The sequence below is a fragment of the Nerophis lumbriciformis genome, linkage group LG09, assembly GCF_033978685.3.
Source record: "Nerophis lumbriciformis linkage group LG09, RoL_Nlum_v2.1, whole genome shotgun sequence".
In the NCBI taxonomy this organism is placed as follows: domain Eukaryota; kingdom Metazoa; phylum Chordata; class Actinopteri; order Syngnathiformes; family Syngnathidae; genus Nerophis; species Nerophis lumbriciformis.
In genome coordinates this window covers 47,579,033-47,605,319 of record NC_084556.2, presented here as the reverse complement: position 1 = coordinate 47,605,319, position 26,287 = coordinate 47,579,033, and the positions used below count along the sequence as shown (strand labels likewise).

Genomic DNA, 26,287 nt, shown 5'->3' with positions numbered 1-26,287 from the left:
TCTGTATCATGAATCCATTTACCGTATTTTCCGCACCATAAGGCGCCCTGGGTTATAAGCCGTGCCTTCAATGAACGGCATATTTCAAAACTTTGTCCACCTATAAGCCGCCCCGTGTTATAAGCCGCATCTAACTGCGCTAAAGGAATGTCAAAAAAACAGTCAGATAGGTCAGTCAAACTTTAATAATATATTAAAAACCAGCGTGATGTGGGCGCGCATGGAGTCGTATATCAACATGGACGGAGCTGCGTGAAAAAAGCCACCCGGCCTCTTCGCGTAAACTTACCTTAACCACTCGCTCATCTTTTCTTCATCCATCCATCCCTTCGAGTTAGCTTTTATGATGACGCCGGCTGGAAAGGTCTCTTTTGGCAAGGTCTTCCTTTTGAATATCACCATGGGTGGAAGTTTCTGGCCATTAGCATGGCAAGCTAGAACCACAGTGAAGGATGACTTCTCATTCCCTGTGGTGCGAATATTCACCGTACGTGCTCCCGTTGTATCCACAGTGCGGTTCACAGGAATATCAAAAGTCAGTGGAACCTCGTCCATGTTGATAATGTTCTCTGGCCGGATCTTTTTTTCAGCTATCTTGTTTTTACAATATGCACGGAAAGTAGCCAGCTTTTCTTGAAAGTCTTTAGGCAGTTGCTGTGAAATAGTAGTCCGTGTGCGGATGGAGAGATTGCGTCTTTTCATGAACCAGAAACCTGTCGCTTAGTAGGAGCCATTTTGTGGTCTTTACAGATGTAAACACACAAAGGAAATGAAACGTAATATCCGCGCGCTTCTTCTTCTTCTACGCGGGCGGGTGGTTGCTTACAGTAGAAGAAGAAGCGCTTCCTGTTCTATGGGGGCGGGTGCTTACCTTGGCGGTTGCTTGCGTAGAAGAAGAAGCACTTCCTCTTCTACGGGGAAAAAAGATGGCGGCTGTTTACCGTAGTTGCGAGACCGAAACTTTATGAAAATGAATCTTAATATTAATCCATATATAAAGCGTACCGGGTTATAAGCCGCACTGTCAGCTTTTGAGTAAATGTGTGGTTTTTAGGTGCGGCTAATAGTGCGGAAAATACGGTAAGTGGACCCCGACTTAAACAAGTTGAAAAACGTATTCGGGTGTTACCATTTAGTGGTCAATTGTACGGAATATGTACTTCACTGTGCAACCTACTAATAAAAGTCTCAATCAATCAATCAAAAAAAATGTAATTAGTTGCGGCTCCAGACAGATTTTTTTGTTGTATTTTGGGTCCAATATGGCTCTTTCAACATTTTGGGTTGCCGACCCCTGGACTAGACTAAGCCTCGGCTAGTCTAGAATGGAGATCTTAGATGCCTCCCTCCCTCCACCAGTTTGAGTGTAGACCTTCCCCGTGCCAGGGAAATGGTGATGTGCTGGCAAAATGCCCTGGGTAGGAGAACCCACCAGCCCCATAAGGCAGTCTCCTCGTGTTTGGTGACACCACCAAGTCACTCTCTTCCAACTTGTCTTGAGGCAGCAGGGAAGAGTACGGCCTACGAACTCAACGTGCAGTCAAATGTCTAACCCTCGTGTTGAGAACAGAGGGGGCCATTTTGCCATTACAGAATAATCATGAATTTATGTCGTAAAAAGCTTCATGTTGTATTTTGAACAAACCATGAACACAATCTTACATGCAGGACTTTACTAAGTGACTCACTAGTTCAGCAAAATTATTAAGAGTTTTTACAATCACACCTAATGTCTTCATGAATACCTTTATAGTGACGTAGTGAAGAGAGTTTCTCAAACCAGACTAAACCTTGAACTAATGAAATCAACTATGGATGTTGTACATTTTTGGAATGGCTGATATATTAACATAGCCAAGACATTTTCTCAACAAAAACAAAATATTGATGCTGTGGTACAGTCATGAAAAAGAGGTGTGCTTTTCAGTTAAGAGCATCTCAGGACCTGTTGCACACCAAATCTGATGTTTTTCGTCCTCAAGTGACACAGATTGGATTTTTTTTTACCAGTCTAAACGCTCCAAAGTGCTTCAAATCTGATCTTTTGGCATGAGATTCAGGCCACATCAGGAGGTAGTCCAAATCCGATTGGAATCTGATCTTTTCAAATGTGACTTCAGTCTAAATGCAATGCGACCTGAATGTGACTTTTTCATCAACTTTGGGCGATTTACGTCATTCGTGTGCGCCGGAAAGACTCCGTCACCAGTGGAAATAGATATTTTATCACAACATCCGGTTTCAGTGAGCAAAGTCTATTTAAGACCAACACATTTTAGGTGCAACACTTGTCAATAACATTAATAAATGAATATATGTTGTGATTCCCAAGAAATAGATTGGAGTTGACACTGTGGTGTATTTGCTTACTTGTGAGTTGAAAAATAAAGCTAACATAGTTAAGTGTCTCCTCTACTAACAGCCATTAAAAGATTAGAACCCTCCCAAATATATTACACTCTATATACATCCATTCATACATTGTATTACTTTCATTTATTTTCATGTAAAAAACTCTCATTTGTTGCAACTTTTATTTTATTTTGTAGTAGTAGCAACTTCCTTGATCATTTATGGAATCCGGTAAACTTTCTTTTCACTTCATCGAAATGTGCATGCAAGTGAGGTTTAGGCCACATTGGGAACTGTGCGTGTTCACACTGGAGTCTGATAAAGATCACATTTGACTTGCAGTGTAAACATTCAGCTGGGAAAAAAATCAGATCTAGAAAAAATGTGATTTGGGCCACTTTGGCCTGCTGTGTAAACATAGTCTAATAGAAACCTTTAGTACGTTTTCTTGTATTTTTACATCAATTCTTTGTAGGAAATGCCTTCAAATAATCTTAAACATAGTCAAATCTCTTCAACTTCAGGGGCCCATACCCCCTGACACCCCAAAAGGGCCACTTGAACCCTGGCTGATATTTTTCAATTCCTATATTAAAAATGTTTTTACTTGTAAAAACGCAAGTCTGTATCGACGACAGGAACATTCTAACTAACAAACATTCTAACTAACTAACTAACTAACTAACTAAATAACATTCTAACAAACATTTTAACTAACATTCTAACAAACATTCCATCTAACTAACATTCTAACAAACTAACATTCTAACTTACATTCTAACTAAAATGTTAACTAACATTCTAAGATTCTAAGAAACATTCTAACTAACATTCTATGATTCTAAAACACACTAGCTAACTAACATTCTATGATTCTAACAAACATTATAACTAACATTTTAACTAACTAACGTTGTAACTAACATTCTATCAAACATTCTATCATTCTAACAAACATTCCAACTAACATTCTAACTAAAATTTTAACAAACATTCTAAGTTTGTAAAAAAAAAACCTTCTAACATTTATCTAACTAACATTCTAACAAACATTCCAACAAAAATTTTAACTAACATTCTAAGATTTTAACTAACATTCTAAGTTTCTAAAAAAAAAACCTTCTAACATTCTTACTAACATTTATCTAACTAACATTCTAAAATTCTAACAAACATTCCAACTAAAATTTTAACTAACATTCTAAGATTTTAACTAACATTCTAAGTTTCTAAAAAAAAAACCTTCTAACATTCTTACTAACATTTATCTAACTAACATTCTAAAATTCTAACAAACATTCCAACTAAAATTTTAACTAACATTCTAAGATTTTAACTAACATTCTAAGTTTCTAAAGAAAACATTATAACTAACATTCTAAAATTCGAACTAACATTCCAACAAACATAACTAACTAACATTCTAACAAAAATGTTAACTAACATTCTAAGATTCTAACTAACAAACATTCTAACATTCCATGTTTCTAAAATACACTAGCTAACTAACATTCTAACTAACTAACAAACATTATATGATTCAAACAAACATTCCAACTAATATTTTAACTACATTTTTAACTAACATTCTAAGTTTCTAAAAACATTCTAACAAACATTCTGACTAACATTTAACTAACATTCTAAAATTCTAACTAACATTTTAGCTAACTAACATTCTAAAATTCTACCTAACATTCTAAAATTCTACCTAACATTCTAAAATTCTAACTAACATTTTAAAATTCTAACTAACTAACATTCTAAAATTGTAACTATCATTCTAAAATTCTAACTAACATTTTAACTAACATTCTAAAATTCTAACTAACATTTTAGCTAACTAACATTCTAAAATTCTAACTAACATTCTACAATTCTAACATTCTAAAATTCTAACATTCTACAATTCTAACTAACATTCTAAAATTCTAACTAACATTTTAAAATTCTAACATTCTACAATTCTAACTAACATTTTAAAATTCTAACATTTGAACTATCTAACACTCTACAATTCTAACTAACATTCTAAAATTCTAACTAACATTCTACAATTCTAACATTCTAAAATTCTAACTAGCATTCTACAATTCTAACATTTTAAAATTCTAACATTCTACAATTCTAACTAACATTCTAAAATTCTAACTAACATTTTAAAATTCTAACATTCTACAATTCTAACTAACATTTTAAAATTCTAACATTCTACAATTCTAACTAACATTCTAAAATTCTAACTAACATTTTAAAATTCTAACACTCTACAATTCTAACTAACATTTTAACTAACATTCTAAAATTCTAACTAACATTCTAAAATTCTAAGTAACATTTTAACTAACATTCTACAATTCTAACTAACATTTTAAAATTCTAACATTTGAACTATCTAACATTCTAAAATTCTAACTAACATTCTAACTAACTAAGATTGTAACAAACAAAGACCAGATTCTTGAAGACTGGACAAAGGTTTATTGACAGTATGAGGTTATATTGATAATTAGTTCCATGGTTTGATTGGTTAATACTTTATTGATTGGTTAATGCTTTATTGACGTGTGTTAGAACTGGAGGCGGTCAAGTTGGCCCGTCTGATCTTCAAGCGACTGTTCGATACCTGCAGTCTGTGGAGCAAAGAGATTCCGTATCGCCGCCGCCCGCAGCCGTACTACGAGACGTCCATCCACGCCATCAAGAACATGAGGCGCAAGATGGAGGACCGACACCTCATCATCCCCGACTTCAACACGCTCTTCAACATTCAGGTAGCAGCTGTTAGTCATCACCGTGGAAGCAGGAGTTGAGAACATTCCGGCCCTTTGTTCCGCAGGATCAGGAAGAGCAAGCGTTCTTCGCCGTGTTCGACGGCCACGGTGGCGTGGACGCCGCCATTTACGCCGCCAACCACCTCCACGTCAACCTGGCGCGCCAGGAGTCCTTGGCCCAGGACCCGGGGGAGGCCCTGCGCCGCGCCTTCAAGATCACAGACCAGCACTTTGTCAAGAAGGCGTCACGTGAGGTCAGAGTCCTGCTTTCCTCCTGGTCTTGGTCTTGGTCTCGCTGACCTGGTCTCCTCCACAGAACTTACGCTGCGGCACCACGGGCGTGGTCACCTTCCTGCGGGGCCGCACGCTGCACGTGGCCTGGCTGGGGGACTCTCAGGTCATCCTGGTGCGGCGTGGTGAGGTGGTGGAGCTGATGAAGGCACACAAACCCGACCGAGAGGTGAGATCCACACACCTTTTCTCCTTCCTGCTCCCTAACCTCACACTTCTTGTAGGACGAGAAGCAGAGGATCGAAGCGCTGGGCGGCTGCGTCATCTGGTTTGGAACCTGGAGGGTTAACGGCAGTCTGTCCGTATCCAGAGCCATCGGTAAGTTAGCCTCCTTAAAATGCCTTCTGCCGCTAACAAACTAACCTCTAGTTCTGTTGTTGGCAAACCAAATAGCTAATCTTTGGCCTCTGTCATAACAAGTTAACTTCTGTCGCCAACAAACCAACAAGTTAACCTCTGGCTTCTGTCGCTAGTAAGTTGACCTCTATTTCTGTTGTTAGCAAACCAACAACTTAACCTCTGGCTTCTGTTGCCAACAAGTTAACTTCTGGCCTCTGTCGCTAACAAGTTAACTTCTGGCTTTTGTCACCAACAATCCAACAAGTCTGTCGCTCGCAAGTTAACCTCTATTTCTGTTGTTAGCAAACCAACAACATAACCTTTGGCTTCTGTCGCCAACAAGCTAACCTTTGGCCTCTGTCGCTAACAAGTTAACTTCTGGGTATTGTCAGCAACAATCCAACAAGTCTGTCGCTAGCAAGTTAACCTCTATTTGTGTTAGCAAACCAACAACATAACCTCTGGCCTCTGTCGCTAACAAGTTAAATTCTGGCTTTTGTCACCAACAAGTTAACTTTTGGCCTCTGTCGCTAACAAGTTAACTTCTGGGTATTGTCAGCAACAATCCAACAAGTCTGTCGCTAGCAAGTTAACCTCTATTTTTGTTAGCAAACCAACAACATAACCTTTGGCTTCTGTCGCCAACAAGCTAACCTCTGGCCTCTGTCGCTAACAAGTTAACTTCTGGCTTTTGTCACCAACAAGTTAACCTCTGGCTTCTGTAGCTAACAAGTTAACCTTTGGCTTCTGTTGCTAACAAGTTAACTTCTGGTCATTGTCTCCAACAAGTTAACCTCTGGCTTCTGTCGCTAGCAAGTTAACCTCTATTTCTGTTGTTAGCAAACCAACAACATGACCTCTGGCTTCTGTTGCCAACGAGCTAACCTCTGTTGCTAACAAATTAACCTCTGGATTCTGTTGCCAACAAGCTAACCTCTGGCCTCTGTCGCTAACAAGTTAACTTCTGGCTTTTGTCACCAACAAGTTAACCTCTGGCTTCTGTAGCTAACAAGTTAACCTTTGGCTTCTGTTGCTAACAAGTTAACTTCTGGTCATTGTCTCCAACAAGTTAACCTCTGGCTTCTGTCGCTAGCAAGTTAACCTCTATTTCTGTTGTTAGCAAACCAACAACATGACCTCTGGCTTCTGTTGCCAACGAGCTAACCTCTGTCGCTAACAAATTAACCTCTGGATTCTGTTGCCAACAAGCTAACCTCTGGCCTCTGTCGCTAACAAGTTAACTTCTGGCTATTGTCAGCAATAATCCAACAAGTATGTCGCTAGCAAGTTAACCTCTATTTCTGTTAGCAAACCAACAACATAACCTTTGGCTTCTGTCGCCCACAAGCTAACCTCTGGACTCTGTCGCTAACAAGTTAACTTCTGGCTTTTGTCACCAACAAGTTAACTTCTGGCTTCTGTCGCTAACAAGTTAACTTCTGGCCATTGTCTCCAACAAGTTAACGTCTGGCCTCTGTCGCTAACAAGTTAACCTCTGGCTTCTGTCGCTAATAAATTAACTTCTGGCCATTGTCTCCAACAAGTTAACCTCTGGCTTCTGTCGCTAGCAAGTTAACCTCTATTTCTGTTAGCAAACCAACAACATAACCTTTGGCTTCTGTCGCCCACAAGCTAACCTCTGGACTCTGTCGCTAACAAGTTAACTTCTGGCTTTTGTCACCAACAAGTTAACCTCTGGCTTCTGTCGCTAACAAGTTAACTTCTGGCCATTGTCTCCAACAAGTTAACGTCTGGCCTCTGTTGCTAACAAGTTAACTTCTGGCCATTGTCACCAACAAGTTAACCTCTGGCTTCTGTCGCTAACAAGTTAACTTCTGGCCATTGTCTCCAACAAGTTAACTTCTGGCCTCTGTCGCTAACAAGTTAACTTCTGGCCATTGTCTCCAACAAGTTAACCTCTGGCTTCTGTCGCTAGCAAGTTAACCTCTATTTCTGTTAGCAAACCAACAACATAACCTTTGGCTTCTGTCGCCCACAAGCTAACCTCTGGCCTCTGTCGCTAACAAGTTAACTTCTGGCTATTGTCAGCAATAATCCAACAAGTATGTCGCTAGCAAGTTAACCTCTATTTCTGTTAGCAAACCAACAACATAACCTTTGGCTTCTGTCGCCCACAAGCTAACCTCTGGACTCTGTCGCTAACAAGTTAACTTCTGGCTTTTGTCACCAACAAGTTAACTTCTGGCTTCTGTCGCTAACAAGTTAACTTCTGGCCATTGTCACCAACAAGTTAACCTCTGGCTTCTGTCTCCAACAAGTTAACTTCTGGCCTCTGTCGCTAACAAGTTAACTTCTGGCCATTGTCTCCAACAAGTTAACCTCTGGTTTCTGTCGCTAACAAATTAACTTCTGGCCATTGTCTCCAACAAGTTAACCTCTGGCTTCTGTCGCTAGCAAGTTAACCTCTATTTCTGTTGTTAGCAAACCAACAACATAACCTTTGGCTTCTGTCGCCAACAAGCTAACCTCTGGCCTCTGTCGCTAACAAGTTAACTTCTGGCTTTTGTCACCAACAAGTTAACCTCTGGCTTTTGTCGCCAACAAGCTAACCTTTGGCCTCTGTCGCTAACAAGTTAACTTCTGGGTATTGTCAGCAACAATCCAACAAGTCTGTCGCTAGCAAGTTAACCTCTATTTCTGTTAGCAAACCAACAACATAACCTTTGGCTTCTGTCGCCAACAAGCTAACCTCTGGCCTCTGTCGCAAACAAGTTAACTTCTGGCTTTTGTCACCAACAAGTTAACCTCTGGCTTCTGTAGCTAACAAGTTAACCTCTGGCTTCTGTTGCTAACAAGTTAACTTCTATTTCTGTTGTTAGCAAACCAACAACATGACCTCTGGCTTCTGTTGGCAACAAGCTAACCTCTGTTGCTAACAAATTAACCTCTGGATTCTGTTGCCAACAAGCTAACCTCTGGCCTCTGTCGCTAACAAGTTAACTTCTGGGTATTGTCAGCAACAATCCAACAAGTCTGTCGCTAGCAAGTTAACCTCTAGTTCTGTTGTTAGCAAACCAACAACATGATCTCTGGCTTCTGTTGCCAACAAGCTAACCTCTGTCGCTAACAAATTAACCTCTGGATTCTGTTGCCAACAAGCTAACCTCTGGCCTCTGTTGCTAACAAGTTAACTTCTGGCTATTGTCAGCAACAATCCAACAAGTCTGTCGCTAGCAAGTTAACCTCTATTTCTGTTAGCAAACCAACAACATAACCTTTGGCTTCTGTCGCCAACAAGCTAACCTCTGGCCTCTGTCGCTAACAAGTTAAATTCTGGCTTTTGTCACCAACAAGTTAACTTTTGGCCTCTGTCGCTAACAAGTTAACTTCTGGGTATTGTCAGCAACAATCCAACAAGTCTGTCGCTAGCAAGTTAACCTCTATTTTTGTTAGCAAACCAACAACATAACCTTTGGCTTCTGTCGCCAACAAGCTAACCTCTGGCCTCTGTCGCTAACAAGTTAACTTCTGGCTTTTGTCACCAACAAGTTAACCTCTGGCTTCTGTAGCTAACAAGTTAACCTTTGGCTTCTGTTGCTAACAAGTTAACTTCTGGCCATTGTCTCCAACAAGTTAACCTCTGGCTTCTGTCGCTAGCAAGTTAACCTCTATTTCTGTTGTTAGCAAACCAACAACATGACCTCTGGCTTCTGTTGCCAACGAGCTAACCTCTGTCGCTAACAAATTAACCTCTGGATTCTGTTGCCAACAAGCTAACCTCTGGCCTCTGTCGCTAACAAGTTAACTTCTGGCTATTGTCAGCAATAATCCAACAAGTATGTCGCTAGCAAGTTAACCTCTATTTCTGTTAGCAAACCAACAACATAACCTTTGGCTTCTGTCGCCCACAAGCTAACCTCTGGACTCTGTCGCTAACAAGTTAACTTCTGGCTTTTGTCACCAACAAGTTAACTTCTGGCTTCTGTCGCTAACAAGTTAACTTCTGGCCATTGTCACCAACAAGTTAACCTCTGGCTTCTGTCTCCAACAAGTTAACTTCTGGCCTCTGTCGCTAACAAGTTAACTTCTGGCCATTGTCTCCAACAAGTTAACCTCTGGTTTCTGTCGCTAACAAATTAACTTCTGGCCATTGTCTCCAACAAGTTAACCTCTGGCTTCTGTCGCTAGCAAGTTAACCTCTATTTCTGTTAGCAAACCAACAACATAACCTTTGGCTTCTGTCGCCAACAAGCTAACCTCTGGCCTCTGTCGCAAACAAGTTAACTTCTGGCTTTTGTCACCAACAAGTTAACCTCTGGCTTCTGTAGCTAACAAGTTAACCTCTGGCTTCTGTCGCTAACAAGTTAACCTCTGGCTTCTGTCGCTAACAAGTTAACTTCTGGCCATTGTCTCCAACAAGTTAACCTCTGGCTTCTGTCGCTAGCAAGTTAACCTCTATTTCTGTTGTTAGCAAACCAACAACATAACCTTTGGCTTCTGTCGCCAACAAGCTAACCTCTGGCCTCTGTCGCTAACAAGTTAACTTCTGGCTTTTGTCACCAACAAGTTAACCTCTGGCTTTTGTCGCCAACAAGCTAACCTTTGGCCTCTGTCGCTAACAAGTTAACTTCTGGGTATTGTCAGCAACAATCCAACAAGTCTGTCGCTAGAAAGTTAACCTCTATTTCTGTTAGCAAACCAACAACATAACCTTTGGCTTCTGTCGCCAACAAGCTAACCTCTGGCCTCTGTCGCAAACAAGTTAACTTCTGGCTTTTGTCACCAACAAGTTAACCTCTGGCTTCTGTAGCTAACAAGTTAACCTCTGGCTTCTGTTGCTAACAAGTTAACTTCTATTTCTGTTGTTAGCAAACCAACAACATGACCTCTGGCTTCTGTTGGCAACAAGCTAACCTCTGTTGCTAACAAATTAACCTCTGGATTCTGTTGCCAACAAGCTAACCTCTGGCCTCTGTCGCTAACAAGTTAACTTCTGGGTATTGTCAGCAACAATCCAACAAGTCTGTCGCTAGCAAGTTAACCTCTAGTTCTGTTGTTAGCAAACCAACAACATGATCTCTGGCTTCTGTTGCCAACAAGCTAACCTCTGTCGCTAACAAATTAACCTCTGGATTCTGTTGCCAACAAGCTAACCTCTGGCCTCTGTTGCTAACAAGTTAACTTCTGGCTATTGTCAGCAACAATCCAACAAGTCTGTCGCTAGCAAGTTAACCTCTATTTCTGTTAGCAAACCAACAACATAACCTTTGGCTTCTGTCGCCAACAAGCTAACCTCTGGCCTCTGTCGCTAACAAGTTAACTTCTGGCTATTGTCACCAACAATCCAACAAGTTAACCTCCGGCTTCTATCGCTAACAAGCTAACCTCTAGTTCTGTTTTTAGCAACAAGCTAACTTCTGTCTCCAACAAACCAACAAGCTCACATCTGGCTTCTGTCGCTAACAAGTTAACTTTTGGCTATTGTCACCAACAAGTTCTGTTGTTAGCAAACCGATAAGCTAACCTTTGACTTCTGTGCCAACAAACTAACTTATGTCGCCAACAAACCAAAACGTTATCGTCTGGCTTCTGCCGCCAAACTAACTTCAGTCGCCAACAAACCAACAAATTAACCTCTGGCTTCTGCCGCTAACAAGTTAACCTCTATTTCTGTTAGCAAACCAACAACATAACATTTGGCTTCTGTGCTAACAAGCTAACTTCTGTCGCCAACAAACCAACAAGCTGACATCTGGCTTCTGTTGCTGAAAAGTTCTGTTGTTAGCAAACTGATAAGCTAACCTTTGACTTTTGTCGCCAACAAACCAAAAAGTTAACCTCTGGCTTCTGCCGCTAACAAGGTAACTTCTGGCTATTGTTGCCAACAAACCAACAAGTTAACCTCTGGCTTCTGTCGCTAACAATTTAACTTCCGGCTATTGTCACCTACAATCCAACAAGTTAACCTCCGGCTTCTGTCGCTAACAAGCTAACCTCTAGTTCTGTTTTTAACAAACCAACAACATAACCTTTGGCTTCTGTGCTAACAAGCTAACTTCTGTCTCCAACAAACCAACAAGCTCACATCTGGCTTCTGTCGCTAACAAGTTAACTTTTGGCTATTGTCACCAACAAGTTCTGTTGTTAGCAAACTGATAAGCTAACCTTTGACTTCTGTGCCAACAAACTAACTTATGTCGCCATCAAACCAAAACGTTATCCTCTGGCTTCTGTCGCCAACAAACCAACAAGTTAACCTCTGGCTTCTGCCTCTAACAAGTTAACCTTTGGCTTCTGTTACTTCTGTCGCCAACAAACTAACCTCTGGCTTCTGTCGCAGGCGACTCGGAGCACAAGCCTTACATCTGCGGCGATGCCGACCACAACGTCTTCCCATTGGACGGCTCTGAGGACTACCTCATTCTGGCCTGCGATGGCTTCTGGGACACCGTCAGTCCCGACGAGGCGGTCCGGGTGGTCAGCGACCACCTTCAGGAGAACGCGGGCGACACCTCCATGGTGGCCCACAAGCTGGTGGCCTCGGCCCGCGACGCCGGCTCCAGCGATAACATCACCGTCATCGTAGTCTTTCTGCGGGACCCCCGCTCCCCGCCGCCCACCATCACAGAGGACGACGATGAAGAGGAGGAGGGCGTGGCGGAAGGTCCGATGGAGGAAGAGCCAACTGCAGAGCCGGAGGAGGAACCGGAAGAGCAGGAGGAGGAAGAGGAGGCTGGCAGAGTGGAGCGAGGCGGTGGCGAAGGAGGCAGCACGGCGGACAACGGGGGGAAAAGTCGTGGCGGATGGCCCCTGCAGCAGTGCTCCGCTCCGGCCGACCTCGGCTACGAAGACCGCAAGGACTCTTTGACGGACAGAACCAGCCTCAGCCTCCTGGGGCCCACGTTGGGGGGCCGCATCTTTTCCAGCCTCTACGCCGCCCCCCTGGATAAACGCCCTCTAAGGCGCAGGCTCCACCTCCCGTACCAGGAGTCCAGTATCGCCAGTTTTACGGACCCACTGTGGCACCAGACCGCCTCGCTGCTGGGCCGGGTCGCCAGGCGGAGCCAGCGGCTCGTTGGCGGCAGGCGTGACCTCAGGCGGCCGCAGAGCTTCACCAAGTCCCTGGCTTTGTTTTCACCTGACCACGTGCAGCGCCACGCCCCCTGGAGGCCTACGCTGCCCCATGATGCCGCAGTCTGAAGCACCTCCTGCGTTTAGTCAAGCCCCGCCCCCTAAACCCGCCGACCCGCCTCTGCCTTCAACACCTTATTTTTTTCTTTGGGTAGTTTAGGTGATTGTGGATCTTTTCATTCGTAACGTGAAGAGTGAGCGCTTGTGTTCATAAACAAGCTTTGATCAAAGTAACGTTAGCGGTCAAGCTAACACCTTTCAGTCATGACGCTAGCACTCAAGCTAACACCTTTCAGTCATGACGCTAACACTTTTCAGTCATGACGCTAGCACTCAAGCTAACTCCTTTCAGTCATGACGCTAACACTTTTCAGTCATGACGCTAGCACTCAAGCTAACACCTTTCAGTCATGATGCTAGCACTCAAGCTAACACCTTTGTCATTACGCTAGCACTCAAGCTAACACTTTTCAGTCATGACGCTAGCACTCAAGCTAACTCCTTTCAGTTATGACGCTAGCACTCAAGCTAACACCTTTCAGTCATGACGCTAGCACTCAAGCTAACTCCTTTCAGTCATGACGCTAGCATTCAAGTAACACCTTTCAGTCATGACGCTAGCACTCAAGCTAACACCTTTCAGTTATGACGCTAGCACTCAAGCTAACACCTTTCAGTCATGACGCTAGCACTCAAGCTAACACTTTTCAGTCATGATGCTAGCACTCAAGCTAACACTTTTCAGTCATGACGCTAGCACTCAAGCTAACACCTTTTAGTCATGACGCTAGCACTCAAGCTAACACTTTTCAGTCATGACGCTAGCACTCAAGCTAACAGCTTTCAGTCATGACGCTAGCACTCAAGCTAACACTTTTTAGTCATGACGCTAGCACTCAAGCTAACACTTTTTAGTCATGACGCTAGCACTCAAGCTAACAACTTTCAGTCATGACGCTAGCACTCAAGCTAACACCTTTCAGTCATGACGCTAGCACTCCAGCTAACACTTTTTAGTCATGACGCTAACACTCAAGCTAACAACTTTCAGTCATGATGCTAGCACTGAAGCTAACACCTTTCAGTTATGATGCTAGCATTCAAGCTAACACTTTTCAGTCATGACGCTAGCATTCAAGCTAACAGGTGTCAGTCATGACGCTAACACAGTTATGCTAGCAGCCAAGCTAATCCTTTTCAGTCTTGAAGCTAACCGTCAAGCTAACACTTTTCAGTTATGCTAGCAGCCAAGCTAACCTTTTGCAGTCATGACGCTAGCACTCAAGCTAACATTTTCAGTCTTTTCAGGCCATTTGAAACAAAACAAGTCTACTTTTGTAGGCGGAGCTAAGGTTCAATGAACAAGTTAGTGTTTCCAGGTGCAATGAAGCAGAATAGCGGAGCCTCTGCTGGTCACAGACAAGTCAGGCGCTCCCTTTTTTTGGAACGCATTCGTAGAAAAAAAATTATCCTAAAATCGACATCGCATTGAAATAATCTGAGGTCATCCTGACTTTACAGCAAATGAGAGAGAAGCAACAATGTTTGCCAGTTTAATAAAAAGTTCTTGTTTTTCCTCAAAAGGAGAGTTGAACTTCTACGACCGCACACTTCCTATTTGTCCCATCAATCTTCCAATCATTTTATTTTGTTAAAATGCCCTTTTTTGTCAACCTCTCATTCCACATCTGTACTCATAAAAAAGCACTTAGATGCTGGATTATAAAAGATTAGCCGTCACTTACCTGATGCTACGCGTAGCAGGGGATTTATTTGTGTTGATGACGCTTTCAGGAGCAGGACAAAAGTCACTCTATTTTGATTCTGTTGGCTCATGAAATTATTTGTGCCGCAAGTTGCAAACACCTGCCTTCTCCCCTTAGTCTCATTGGACTGTCATTTCTCTAACAACTAGCAAACTAGCTAGTTGTGTCTAAGGACGAGCCAGTTTTTGATTGATTGATTGAAACTTTTATTAGTAGATTGCACAGTACAGTACATATTCCGTACAATTGACCACTAAATGGTAACACCCCAATAAGTTTTTCAACTTGTTTAAGTCGAGGTCCACGTTAATCAATTCATGGTAAGTTTAGTCCTAACACTAGCGTATACCTCACTCTGTGTCTGATTGGACAGCTTGCTAGTTTTGTCTAAAGACTAGCAGGCTAGCCCACCAGTTTTGTCTAAAGACTAGCAAGGTAGCCGACCAGTTTTGTCTAAAGACTAGTTGACTAGTTTTGTCTAAAGACTAGCCAACCAGTTTTGTCTAAAGACTAGCCGACTACTTTTGTCTAAAGACTAGCAGGCGAGTTGACTAGTTTTGTGTAAAGACGAGCCGACTACTTTTGTCTAAAGACTAGCAGACTAGTTGACTAGTTTTGTCTAAAGACTAGCCGACCAGTTTTGTCTAAAGACTAGCAAGCTAGCCTACTAGCTTTGTCCAAAGACTAGTAGGCTAGCCGACTAGTTTTGTCTAAAGACTAGCCGACCAGTTTTGTCTAAAGACTAGCAGGGTAGCTGATCAGTTTTGTCTTAAGACTAGCAGGCTAGTTGACTAGTTTTGTCTAAAGACTAGCCGACCAGTTTTGTCTAAAGACTAGCAGGCTAGCCTACTAGTTTTGTCCAAAGACTAGTTGGCTAGCCGACTAGTTTTGTCTAAAGACTAGCCGACCAGTTTTGTCTAAAGACTAGCAGGGTAGCCGACCAGTTTTGTCTTAAGACTAGCAGGCTAGTTGACTAGTTTTGTCTAAAGACTAGCCAACCAGTTTTGTCTAAAGACTAGCTAACTACTTTTGTCCAAAGACTAGCAGGCTAGTTGACTAGTTTTGTCTAAAGACTAGCTGACCAGTTTTGTTTAAAGACTAGCAGGCTAGATGACTAGTTTTGTCTAAAGACTAGCAGGCTAGTTGACTAGTTTTGTCTAAAGACTAGCCGACCAGTTTTGTCCAAAGACTAGCAGGCTAGCCTACTAGTTTTGTCCAAAGACTAGTAGGTTAGCCAGCCAGTTTTGTCTAAAGACTAGCAGGCTAGTTGACTAGTTTTGCCTAAAGACTCGCTGACCAGTTTTGTCTAAAGACTAGCAGACTACTTTTGTCTAAAGACTAGAAAGCTAATTGACTAGTTTTGTCTAAAGACTAGCCGACCAGTTTTGTCTAAAGACTAGCAGGCTAGATGACTAGTTTTGTCTAAAGACTAGCAGGCTAGTTGACTAGTTTTGTCTAAAGACTAGCAGGCTAGCCTACTAGGTTTGTCCAAAGACTAGTAGGCTAGCCGACTAGTTTTGTCTAAAGACTAGCAGGGTAGTTGAGTAGTATTGTCTAAAGACTAGCCGACTACTTTTGTCTAAAGACTAGCAGGCGAGTTGACTAGTTTTGTCTAAAGACGAGCCAACCAGTTTTGTCTAAAGACTAGCCGACTACTTTTGTCTAAAGACTAGCAGGCTAGTTGACTAGTTTTGTCTAAAGACTAGCCGACTAGTTTTGTCTAAAGACTAGCAGGGTAGCCGACCAGTTTTTTTCTAAAGACTAGCAGGCTAGTTGACTAGTTTTGTCTAAAGACTAGCCGACTAGTTTTGTCTAAAGACTAGCCGACCAGTTTTTTCTAAAGACTAGCAGGCTAGCCTACTAGTTTTGTCCAAAGACTAATGGCTAGCCAGCCAGTTTTGTCTAAAGACTAGCAGGCTAGCCGACCAGTTTTGTCTAAAGACTAGCAGGCTAGTTGACTAGTTTTGTCTAAAGAGTAGCAGGCTAGTTGACTAGTTTTGTCTAAAGACTAGCTGACCAGTTTTGTCTAAAGACTAGCAGGCTAGTTGACTAGTTTTGTCTAAAGACTAGCTGACCAGTTTTGTCTAAAGACTAGCAGGCTAGTTGACTAGTTTTGTCTAAAGACTAGCAGGCTAGTTGACTAGTTTTGTCTAAAGACTAGCTGACCAGTTTTGTCTAAAGACTAGCAGGCTAGTTGACTAGTTTTGTCTAAAGACTAGCTGACCAGTTTTGTCTAAAGACTAGCAGGCTAGTTGACTAGTTTTGTCTAAAGACTAGCAGGCTAGTTGACTAGTTTTGTCTAAAGACTAGCTGACCAGTTTTGTCTAAAGACTAGCAGGCTAGTTGACTAGTTTTGTCTAAAGACTAGCTGACCAGTTTTGTCTAAAGACTAGCAGGCTAGTTGACTAGTTTTGTCTAAAGACTAGCAGGCTAGTTGACTAGTTTTGTCTAAAGACTAGCTGACCAGTTGACTAGTTTTGTCTAAAGACTAGCCGACTAGTTTTGTCCAAAGACTAGCAGGCTAGCCAGCCAGTTTTGTCTAAAGATTAGCGTCACTAAGGCTCGCTAGTTTATTCCAGAACAAGCAGGCTGGCTCAATCAATCAATCAATCAATCAAAGTGTATTTCTTAGCCCTAAATCACGAGTGTCTCAAAGGGCTGCACAAGCCACAACGACAGCAGTTTTAAAGAAATGTTAAGTCAAAACAAGACAAGCTACTTTTCAGTCTTCATGCTAGTCTAAGATGGTAAACTTGAGCATGTTTACTATTCTATACTATTTCCCAACTAGGCGTTAACGCCTGAGAGGCTTCGTATGGTGGTCAGTTATACAACATTTATTAAAGTAACAAAATGTAGATCATTCTTGTCAACGATGTGATTAATCCTCTTAAGATAATTAACATTTCATTCTGGTCACTCACATGAATATTGTCTTCACATATTTTATTTAGCGCCGAAATGTAGGAAGTTTTTACCTTAACGCTCATTTCCATTGATCCGCAGGTCAGAACAATTGCGAGGTTAGCTTGTTGGCTAGCTAGAGCGATCATGAGGACTGTTCTGAACTCCTGCTTCACTGTTACACAACACAAACTCTCCTCACTGGTGCATTTTCAATCATTAGCGAGCTACTGATCAGTGTTATACCTGCAGGGGACAAAGAAACAAGCCATGAAGTATTTACCACTAAAACTAATCACGTTGTTAGTGTCACCTGTCTGTGTTTTCATCGTGGGAGTAACAAACTCCGCCATAAAAGACATCCTGCCAATCAGATCCATCACTAATACGATAATTAGTAGGTCGTTATCGTCAAATAGTTGTATTTATTTTTAAAAAACGACCAAAGTCGTCTTACGGCGGCAACCTTAACAGCAATAAAGTTCCTGGGCAGCGTTCCTGTGAAGGTGTTCCTCTTGGCTCAATCCCGCGCACCCTTCATCCTTCCAAACGAGCACCGTTAACAAAATAAAATATCAGCTTTTGTGATTGCTCCTCTTTTCAGTGCATTAAAACAAAAGTGTTCAAGGACTGGAGTGTTTGCCGTTAAAGATTTCACAACTTTTACGAGCTAAAGTTGAGATGAAAAACTTTGTTCCGTGTGTTGAAAAGAAAAGGTTCTTTTTTTCCGTAATTCACTATTTTATCGTACATTTTTCTTGTGTATAAGAAGAGCCCTCCATTACGTACACAGAAAATATCTATTTTTTTTCTGTCTGTAAGCAATAACTGCATTCTAATGTAGAAAAAAACAAAACAGGAAAAAAAAAGTTGTCTGCTGGACGTAAAGAAGTGGAGGTGGTCCCAATCTCCATGACGACAAGGAAAGTTAAGTTGAAACTAACTACGTGTAAGTGTGTTCCTCTAGTACAAATATTAAATACTGTACATGTACTGTAACTGGTGAATAAATAACTATCATGTATATAAAGACTACAACAACCAGCATGACTCTGCACTTTTTACTGTTACTTTACATCCCTGGACCAATAATGTACACGTCTGTGGAAAAGCTGTCCTATGTAACCATAGAACTGATTGGTAGATATAATTCCTAGATGATATGATAGATGCACACATGTAGGTCAGAGGTCTAGACCACAGGTGTCCAAAACAAAGCTGTACATTTTACAAGTCGACTGTAAATATGAGGGGAATGTTTTGGTATATATTTTATAAGTGACAGTGTATTTAGTTGTTACTATCAAAATCAGCCATTTTCTCATTGCTTTAGGTCTTTGTTTTTATGACAATTTAATGCAAAAAGTGTGACTTATAACAAAGCTCACACAAAACAAACCTGAAATGCTGAAAATAGTACATATTTTATTTTTACAAAATAAAAAATATTTTTGGCCCCCACATACTTTGGCTTTTTGTTATGCGGCCCTTGGTGGAAAAAGTTTGGATACCCCTGCTCTACACCTATGATAGATATGTTTGATCTATAGACCTATGATACACATGTTTGATCTATAAACCTATGATACACATGTTTGATCTATGGACCTATGATACACATGTTTGATCTATAGACCTATGATACACATGTTTGATCTATAGACCTATGATCGATATGTTTGATCTATAGACCTATGATCGATATGTTTGATCTATAGACCTATGATCGATATGTTTGATCTATAGACCTATGATACACGTTTGATCTATAGACCTATGATACACGTTTGATCTATAGACCTATGATCAATATGTTTGATCTATAGACCTATGATACACTTGTTTAATCTACGTTTGATTTGGTGGAAAACGTTTAGATACCCCTGCTCTACACCTATGATGGATATGTTTGATCTATAGACCTATGATACACATGTTTGATCTATGGACCTATAATACACGTTTGATCTATAGATCTATGATACACATGTTTGATCTATGGACCTATAATACACATGTTTGGTCTATAGACCTATGATACACGTTTGATCTATAGACCTATGATACACGCTTGATCTATAAACCTATGATACACGTTTTATCTATAAACCTATGATACACATGTTTGATCTATAGACCTATGATACACATGTTTGATCTATAGACCTATGATACACATGTTTGATCTATAAACCTATGATACACATGTTTGATCTATAGGCCTATGATCGATATGTTTGATCTGTAGACCTATGATACACGTTTGACCTATAAACCTATGATACACATTTTTGATCTATAGACCTATGATCGATATGTTTGATCTATAGACCTATGATCGATATGTTTGATCTATAGACCTATGATACACATTTGATCTATAAACTTGAAACACGTTTGATCTATAGACCTATGATCGATATATTTGATCTATAGACCTATGATACACATGTTTGATCTATAGACCTATGATCGATATGTTTGATCTGTAGACCTATGATACACGTTTGACCTATAAACCTATGATACACATTTTTGATCTATAGACCTATGATCGATATGTTTGATCTATAGACCTATGATCGATATGTTTGATCTATAGACCTATGATACACATTTGATCTATAAACTTGAAACACGTTTGATCTATAGACCTATGATCGATATATTTGATCTATAGACCTATGATACACATGTTTGATCTATAGACCTATGATACACGTTTGATCTATAAACCTATGATACACATGTTTGATCTATAGACCTATGATCAATATGTTTGATCTGTAGACCTATGATACACGTTTGACCTATAAACCTATGATACACATTTTTGATCTATAGACCTATGATCGATATGTTTGATCTATAGACCTATGATCGATATGTTTGATCTATAGACCTATGATACACATTTGATCTATAAACTTGAAACACATGTTTGATCTATAGACCTATGATCGATATATTTGATCTATAGACCTATGACACACGTTTGATCTTTAAACCTATGATAAACATGTTTGATCTATAGACCTATGATACACATGTTTGATCTATAGACCTATGATACACGTTTGATCTATAAACCTATGATACACATGTTTGATCTATAGACCTATGATCGATGTTTGATCTGTAGACCTATGATACACCTTTGACCTATAAACCTATGATACACATTTTTGATCTATAGACCTATGATCGATATGTTTGATCTATAGACCTATGATCGATATGTTTGATCTAAAGACCTATGATACACATTTGATCTATAAACTTGAAACACATGTTTGATCTATAGACCTATGATCGATATATTTGATCTATAGACCTATGACACACGTTTGATCTTTAAACCTATGATAAACATGTTTGATCTATAGACCTATGATACACATGTTTGATCTATAGACCTATGATACACATGTTTGATGTATAGACCTATGATCGATATGTTTGATCTATAGACCTATGATACACATGTTTGATGTATAGACCTATGATCGATATGTTTGATCTATAGACCTATGATACACATGTTTGATCTATAGACCTATGATAGATTTGTTTGATCTATAGACCTATGATACACATGTTTGATGTATAGACCTATGATACACATGTTTGATGTATAGACCTATGATACACATGTTTGATGTATAGACCTATGATCGATATGTTTGATCTATAGACCTATGATACACATGTTTGATCTATAGACCTATGATCGATTTGTTTGATCTATAGACCTATGATCGATTTGTTTGATCTATAGACCTATGATACACATGTTTGCTCTATAGACCTATGATACACATGTTTGATCTATAGACCTATGATTGATATGTTTGATCTATAGACCTATGATCGATTTGTTTGATCTATAGACCTATGATACACATGTTTGCTCTATAGACCTATGATTGATATGTTTGATCTATAGACCTATGATACACATGTTTGATGTATAGACCTATGATCGATTTGTTTGATCTATAGACCTATGATACACATGTTTGCTCTATAGACCTATGATACACATGTTTGATCTATAGACCTATGATTGATATGTTTGATCTATAGACCTATGATCGATTTGTTTGATCTATAGACCTATGATACACATGTTTGCTCTATAGACCTATGATTGATATGTTTGATCTATAGACCTATGATACACATGTTTGATGTATAGACCTATGATCGATATGTTTGATCTATAGACCTATGATACACATGTTTGATCTATAGACCTATGATAGATTTGTTTGATCTATAGACCTATGATCGATTTGTTTGATCTATAGACCTATGATACACATGTTTGATGTATAGACCTATGATACACATGTTTGATGTATAGACCTATGATACACATGTTTGATGTATAGACCTATGATCGATATGTTTGATCTATAGACCTATGATACACATGTTTGATCTATAGACCTATGATCGATTTGTTTGATCTATAGACCTATGATCGATTTGTTTGATCTATAGACCTATGATACACATGTTTGCTCTATAGACCTATGATACACATGTTTGATCTATAGACCTATGATTGATATGTTTGATCTATAGACCTATGATCGATTTGTTTGATCTATAGACCTATGATACACATGTTTGCTCTATAGACCTATGATTGATATGTTTGATCTATAGACCTATGATACACGTTTGATATATAAACTTGATACACATGTTTGATATATAGACCTATGATCTATTTGTTTGATCTATAGACCTATGATACACATGTTTGATCTATAGACCTATGATCGATATCTTTGATCTATAGACCTATGATACACATGTTTGATCTACAGACCTATGATCGATATATTTGATGTATAGACCTATGATACACGTTTGATCTATAGACTTATGATCGATATGTTTGATGTATAGACCTATGATACACGTTTGATCTATAGACTTATGATCGATATGTTTGATGTATAGACCTATGATCGTTAGGTCTATAGCTCAAACCTATGATACACGTTTGATCTATAGACGCTACAATGCTAACGTAACATGCATCAATTACCAAAATATATTACTCGGAGGTGTGTACCTGAAAAACATGTTTAAAAAGCTAGCATACTAATGTTAGAAAGACTCAAGCACCAAAATAAAACTAAGGCAAAATAACATACAAATGATCTACAAAAAAAAAAAAAACCCGAAGCATGCTAATTTTAGCACGCTACAATGCTAACACAACATTCATCAATTACCAAAATATTTTACTGTGAAAAACATGTTTAAAAAGCTATCAGCTCACAGGTATCACATGTCAGTTAAGTAAATATTTGCCAGTGAGGTGTACTGGTTGTTACAAAATGAGCTACGGGCCGCACTTTGGACATCTCTACGCTGATTATTGGATGTATTGTTTGGACATATTTATGTAGGATGAACATAACGTGTTGACCAATGAGAGGGAGTTTTTCTGGCGGGTCTAAGTGGTTACATAAGAGCTTTAGAAGAAGTGAGCAGTCCTCCACATTGTTGCTATAAAAAGATTCCTCATCAGTCCAGCGGCGTTCTCTCATCTTTGGATCGTGCCGCACTGCTGCATTGTGGGTAAGAGAGCCGCATTGACGTTTAGGACGCCGGCGAGCACGTAAGGAAGGTAAGGATGTGCTCGACACACGTAAATAAAATACAAAGTTTATTACATGAAAAAGAAAGGGAATCATCACAGCAAACTAAGTCCTGTCGCTTTGTTGACTTAATAATAATAATAATAATAATAATAATAAGTTGGCTGGAATGTTTGTGTTGCTAAATAAACAAGCAGTGCACACGTTCAACTTGGAGACTAAAAGAATCATGTGTCCATCAGTCTGTTGATTTTTCGTCTCCATGACAACAAAGAGTGATTTCTCCCACGCGACTGAGCGCTAATTTCCCATCTTAGACCGTCGGACTAGAAGTTGACCGCTGACTCACTGCTCGTTAGGCTTCTTTCAAATGTCAATTTACCAATAACAATAATAATACTAATAATTGATTGACAAACAAGAGGAATGTTCAAAGTTCTGTCCGTGAGAATCGTCAGATAAATGCGGCGCGGCCAAACGAGTCATGCATTAAAAACAGGAAGTTACACCTCCAGTCCAACTTGCAAACAAACAGTGTTCTGTGTAGAAGACTCGAGCGAGCGAGCTAGTTAGTTAGTAGCCGCAGGTGACATGTCGGCGGGGGCGGGGCTTGGATCACCTGTCAGTCATATCTTCAGACTCACCTGAAGCAGCCAAAGATAAAACGTTACTCTCCTGTTATCTTCCGCACTCCTCGTTAACCCATTCAACCCCCATCACTTTGATCCAAATAAAAGAATATATCTAATGTGTGTTGCCATGGTTACCTGTGCAGGGCGGAGTCTGGCTGTTGTAGTGTAGAGAGTTGGTGCCCTGCAGAGCTTCCTCCTCCTCCTCTTCCTCCTCCTCGGTTTCGCTCTCGCTGCTCGTGGTCGCCACCACCAGGACGGAGGGCGGCGGGTCTGAATAGACCAGAGGTGTCAAAGTGGTTTTCACTGAGGGCCACGTAGCAGTTATGTTTGGCCCCAGAGGGCCGCATCTAACAGTGAATACTATCATTACACTATTTTTCCTATGCATTTTAATAGTAGATTTTTTTTTTAAAGTACAATGTAAAAAAAAAAATATATATATTTTTTTAAATTTGCTATAATTTCACCTCAAAATGTAGTGTATTATACTGTAAATGGAAAAACAGTACTGCTGTTTTTATGGTGAAAAAAAGGCAACTCCGTTTCCAGAATTGTACTGTAAAATATACATTTGTTTTTTTAATTCTCAATTTCCCCCAAAAATGGATTAACTCGCTGAAATATAAAGACAATATATATATATATATATATATATATATATATATATATATACACACACATCCATAAACGTGGATGCATATGCAAAAGTGCAATATATTTATCTGTACAGTAATCTATTTATTTATATCTGCACCTTATTGCTTTTTTATCCTGCACTACCATGAGCTAATGCAACAACATTTCGTTCTTATCTGTACTGTAAAGTTCACATTTGAATGACAATAAAAAGGAAGTCTAAGTCTTTACTATAAATAATTAAAGAAAATGCAATTTTACAGTAAAATGTTGGCACCCGAGCTGCCAGTTTGTTTTTTCTGCAAATCAATAACTGTAGATTTGTCGGTGTATTACTGTAAATGCCAAAACGTTAACAAAAACAGTTAAAAAACATACTGTTTTTTAATCTAGAGAAAAATGCTGTAAAAACCACTGTAAATTTCACAATTTTACCATAAACTCTATTGCTACTTTTACATTGCACAATTTGATGGATAACTTGCTTTGAAATCATTATTATTAGTATTTATTTCTGTTTACAAAAATTGTTTGAATGTTTGATAATATAGTTTTGCGTAATTAGGCAATATTATAGCGCTTTTCTACCTTCAAGGTACCGTACTCAAAGCGCTTTGACACTATTTCCACATTCACCCATTCACACACACATTTACACACTGATGGCGGGAGCTGCCATGCAAGGCCCTAACCACGACCCATCAGGAGCAAGGGGTGAAGCGTCTTGCTCAAGGACACAACGGACGTGACGAGGTTGGTAGTAGGTGGGGATTGAACCAGGAACCCTCAGGTTGCTGGCACGGCCACTCTCCCAACCGTGCCACGCCGTCCCCATTGTTAACATAATTAACAATATTTTTTTCCTCCCAAAATAGAAAGAATTACCGTATTTTTGGACTATAAGTTACAGTTTTTTTCATAGTTTGGCCGGGGGTGCGACTTATACTCAGGAGCGACTTATGTGTGAAATTATTAACACATTAGCGTAAAATATCAAATAATATTATTTATCTCATTCACGTAAGAGACTAGACGTATAAGATTTCATGGGATTTAGCGATTAGGAGTGACAGATTGTTTGGTAAACGTATAGCATGTTCTATATGTTATAGTTATTTGAATGACTCTTACCATAATATGTTACGTTAACATACCAGTTGGTTATTTATGCCTCATATAACGTACACTTATTCAGCCTGTTGTTCACTATTCTTTATTTATTTTAAATTGCCTTTCAAATGTCTATTCTTGGTGTTGGCTTTTATCAAATAAATTTCCCCCAAAAATGCGACTTATGTTTTTTCTCTTCTTTATTATGCATTTTCGGCCTTTGCGAGTTATACTCCGGAGCAACTTAAACGCCGAAAAATACGGTTTTAGTATTTATTTCTGTTTAAAAAAATGGTTTCAATGTTTGATAATATAGTTTTTGCGTAATTAGACAATATTTAAGTTAACATAACTAAACAATTTTTTTTCTTCTCCCAAAATAGAAAGAAATAATATATTTAGTAAGAAAAGTTACAGTACTTTATTGATACATATTTCCAGGCTTTCGAGGGCCAAATAAGATGACGTGGCCCCCGGGCCTTGAGTTTTGACACCTGTGGCATAGACCATCGGAGAGAGACGTGTCAAAAATGAAATCGATATTAGAAAAATTTGCAATAATCGGTGTTCTGAAAATTACTTTGAAAAAGTAATTGAGTTTATCGTTACTTTACAAAAAAATATTTGAGCTACTAACAGAATTACTCTTTAAATATCCATCCATCCATTTTCTACCGCTTATTCTATGGCGTCACATTAGTGCCAAAAATCCGAGCGCATAAAAACTGTTATCGGCGCTGATTCTCCACTTCGTGCGCACGCGACGCCTT

At 39.7% G+C, this 26,287-nt stretch overlaps 2 protein-coding genes across 4 annotated transcripts in view; one reads left to right on the top strand and one right to left on the bottom strand.

Moving 5' to 3' along the window:
* The window catches only part of ppm1e (protein phosphatase, Mg2+/Mn2+ dependent, 1E), an 85,111-nt gene extending 68,428 nt beyond the window's left edge, over positions 1-16,683 (top strand). The window contains exons 4-8 of the mRNA XM_061963039.1: positions 4,927-5,126; positions 5,192-5,380; positions 5,443-5,586; positions 5,642-5,735; positions 12,058-16,683. Of these exons, the coding sequence (XP_061819023.1) occupies positions 4,927-5,126; positions 5,192-5,380; positions 5,443-5,586; positions 5,642-5,735; positions 12,058-12,917 (1,487 nt within the window). The 3' untranslated portion in view covers positions 12,918-16,683. The remainder of the gene's footprint in view (positions 1-4,926; positions 5,127-5,191; positions 5,381-5,442; positions 5,587-5,641; positions 5,736-12,057) is intronic.
* Positions 16,684-23,194: 6,511 nt separating this feature from the next.
* trim37 (tripartite motif containing 37) overlaps positions 23,195-26,287 on the bottom strand; it is a 39,188-nt gene continuing 36,095 nt past the window's right edge. For all 3 annotated transcript variants that reach the window (XM_061963041.2, XM_061963043.2, XM_061963044.2), the window contains exons 25-26: positions 23,907-24,041; positions 23,195-23,783 (exon numbers count right to left, since the gene is read on the bottom strand). In XM_061963041.2, coding sequence (XP_061819025.1) covers positions 23,755-23,783; positions 23,907-24,041 — 164 coding nt within the window. In that variant the 3' untranslated portion in view covers positions 23,195-23,754. The remainder of the gene's footprint in view (positions 23,784-23,906; positions 24,042-26,287) is intronic.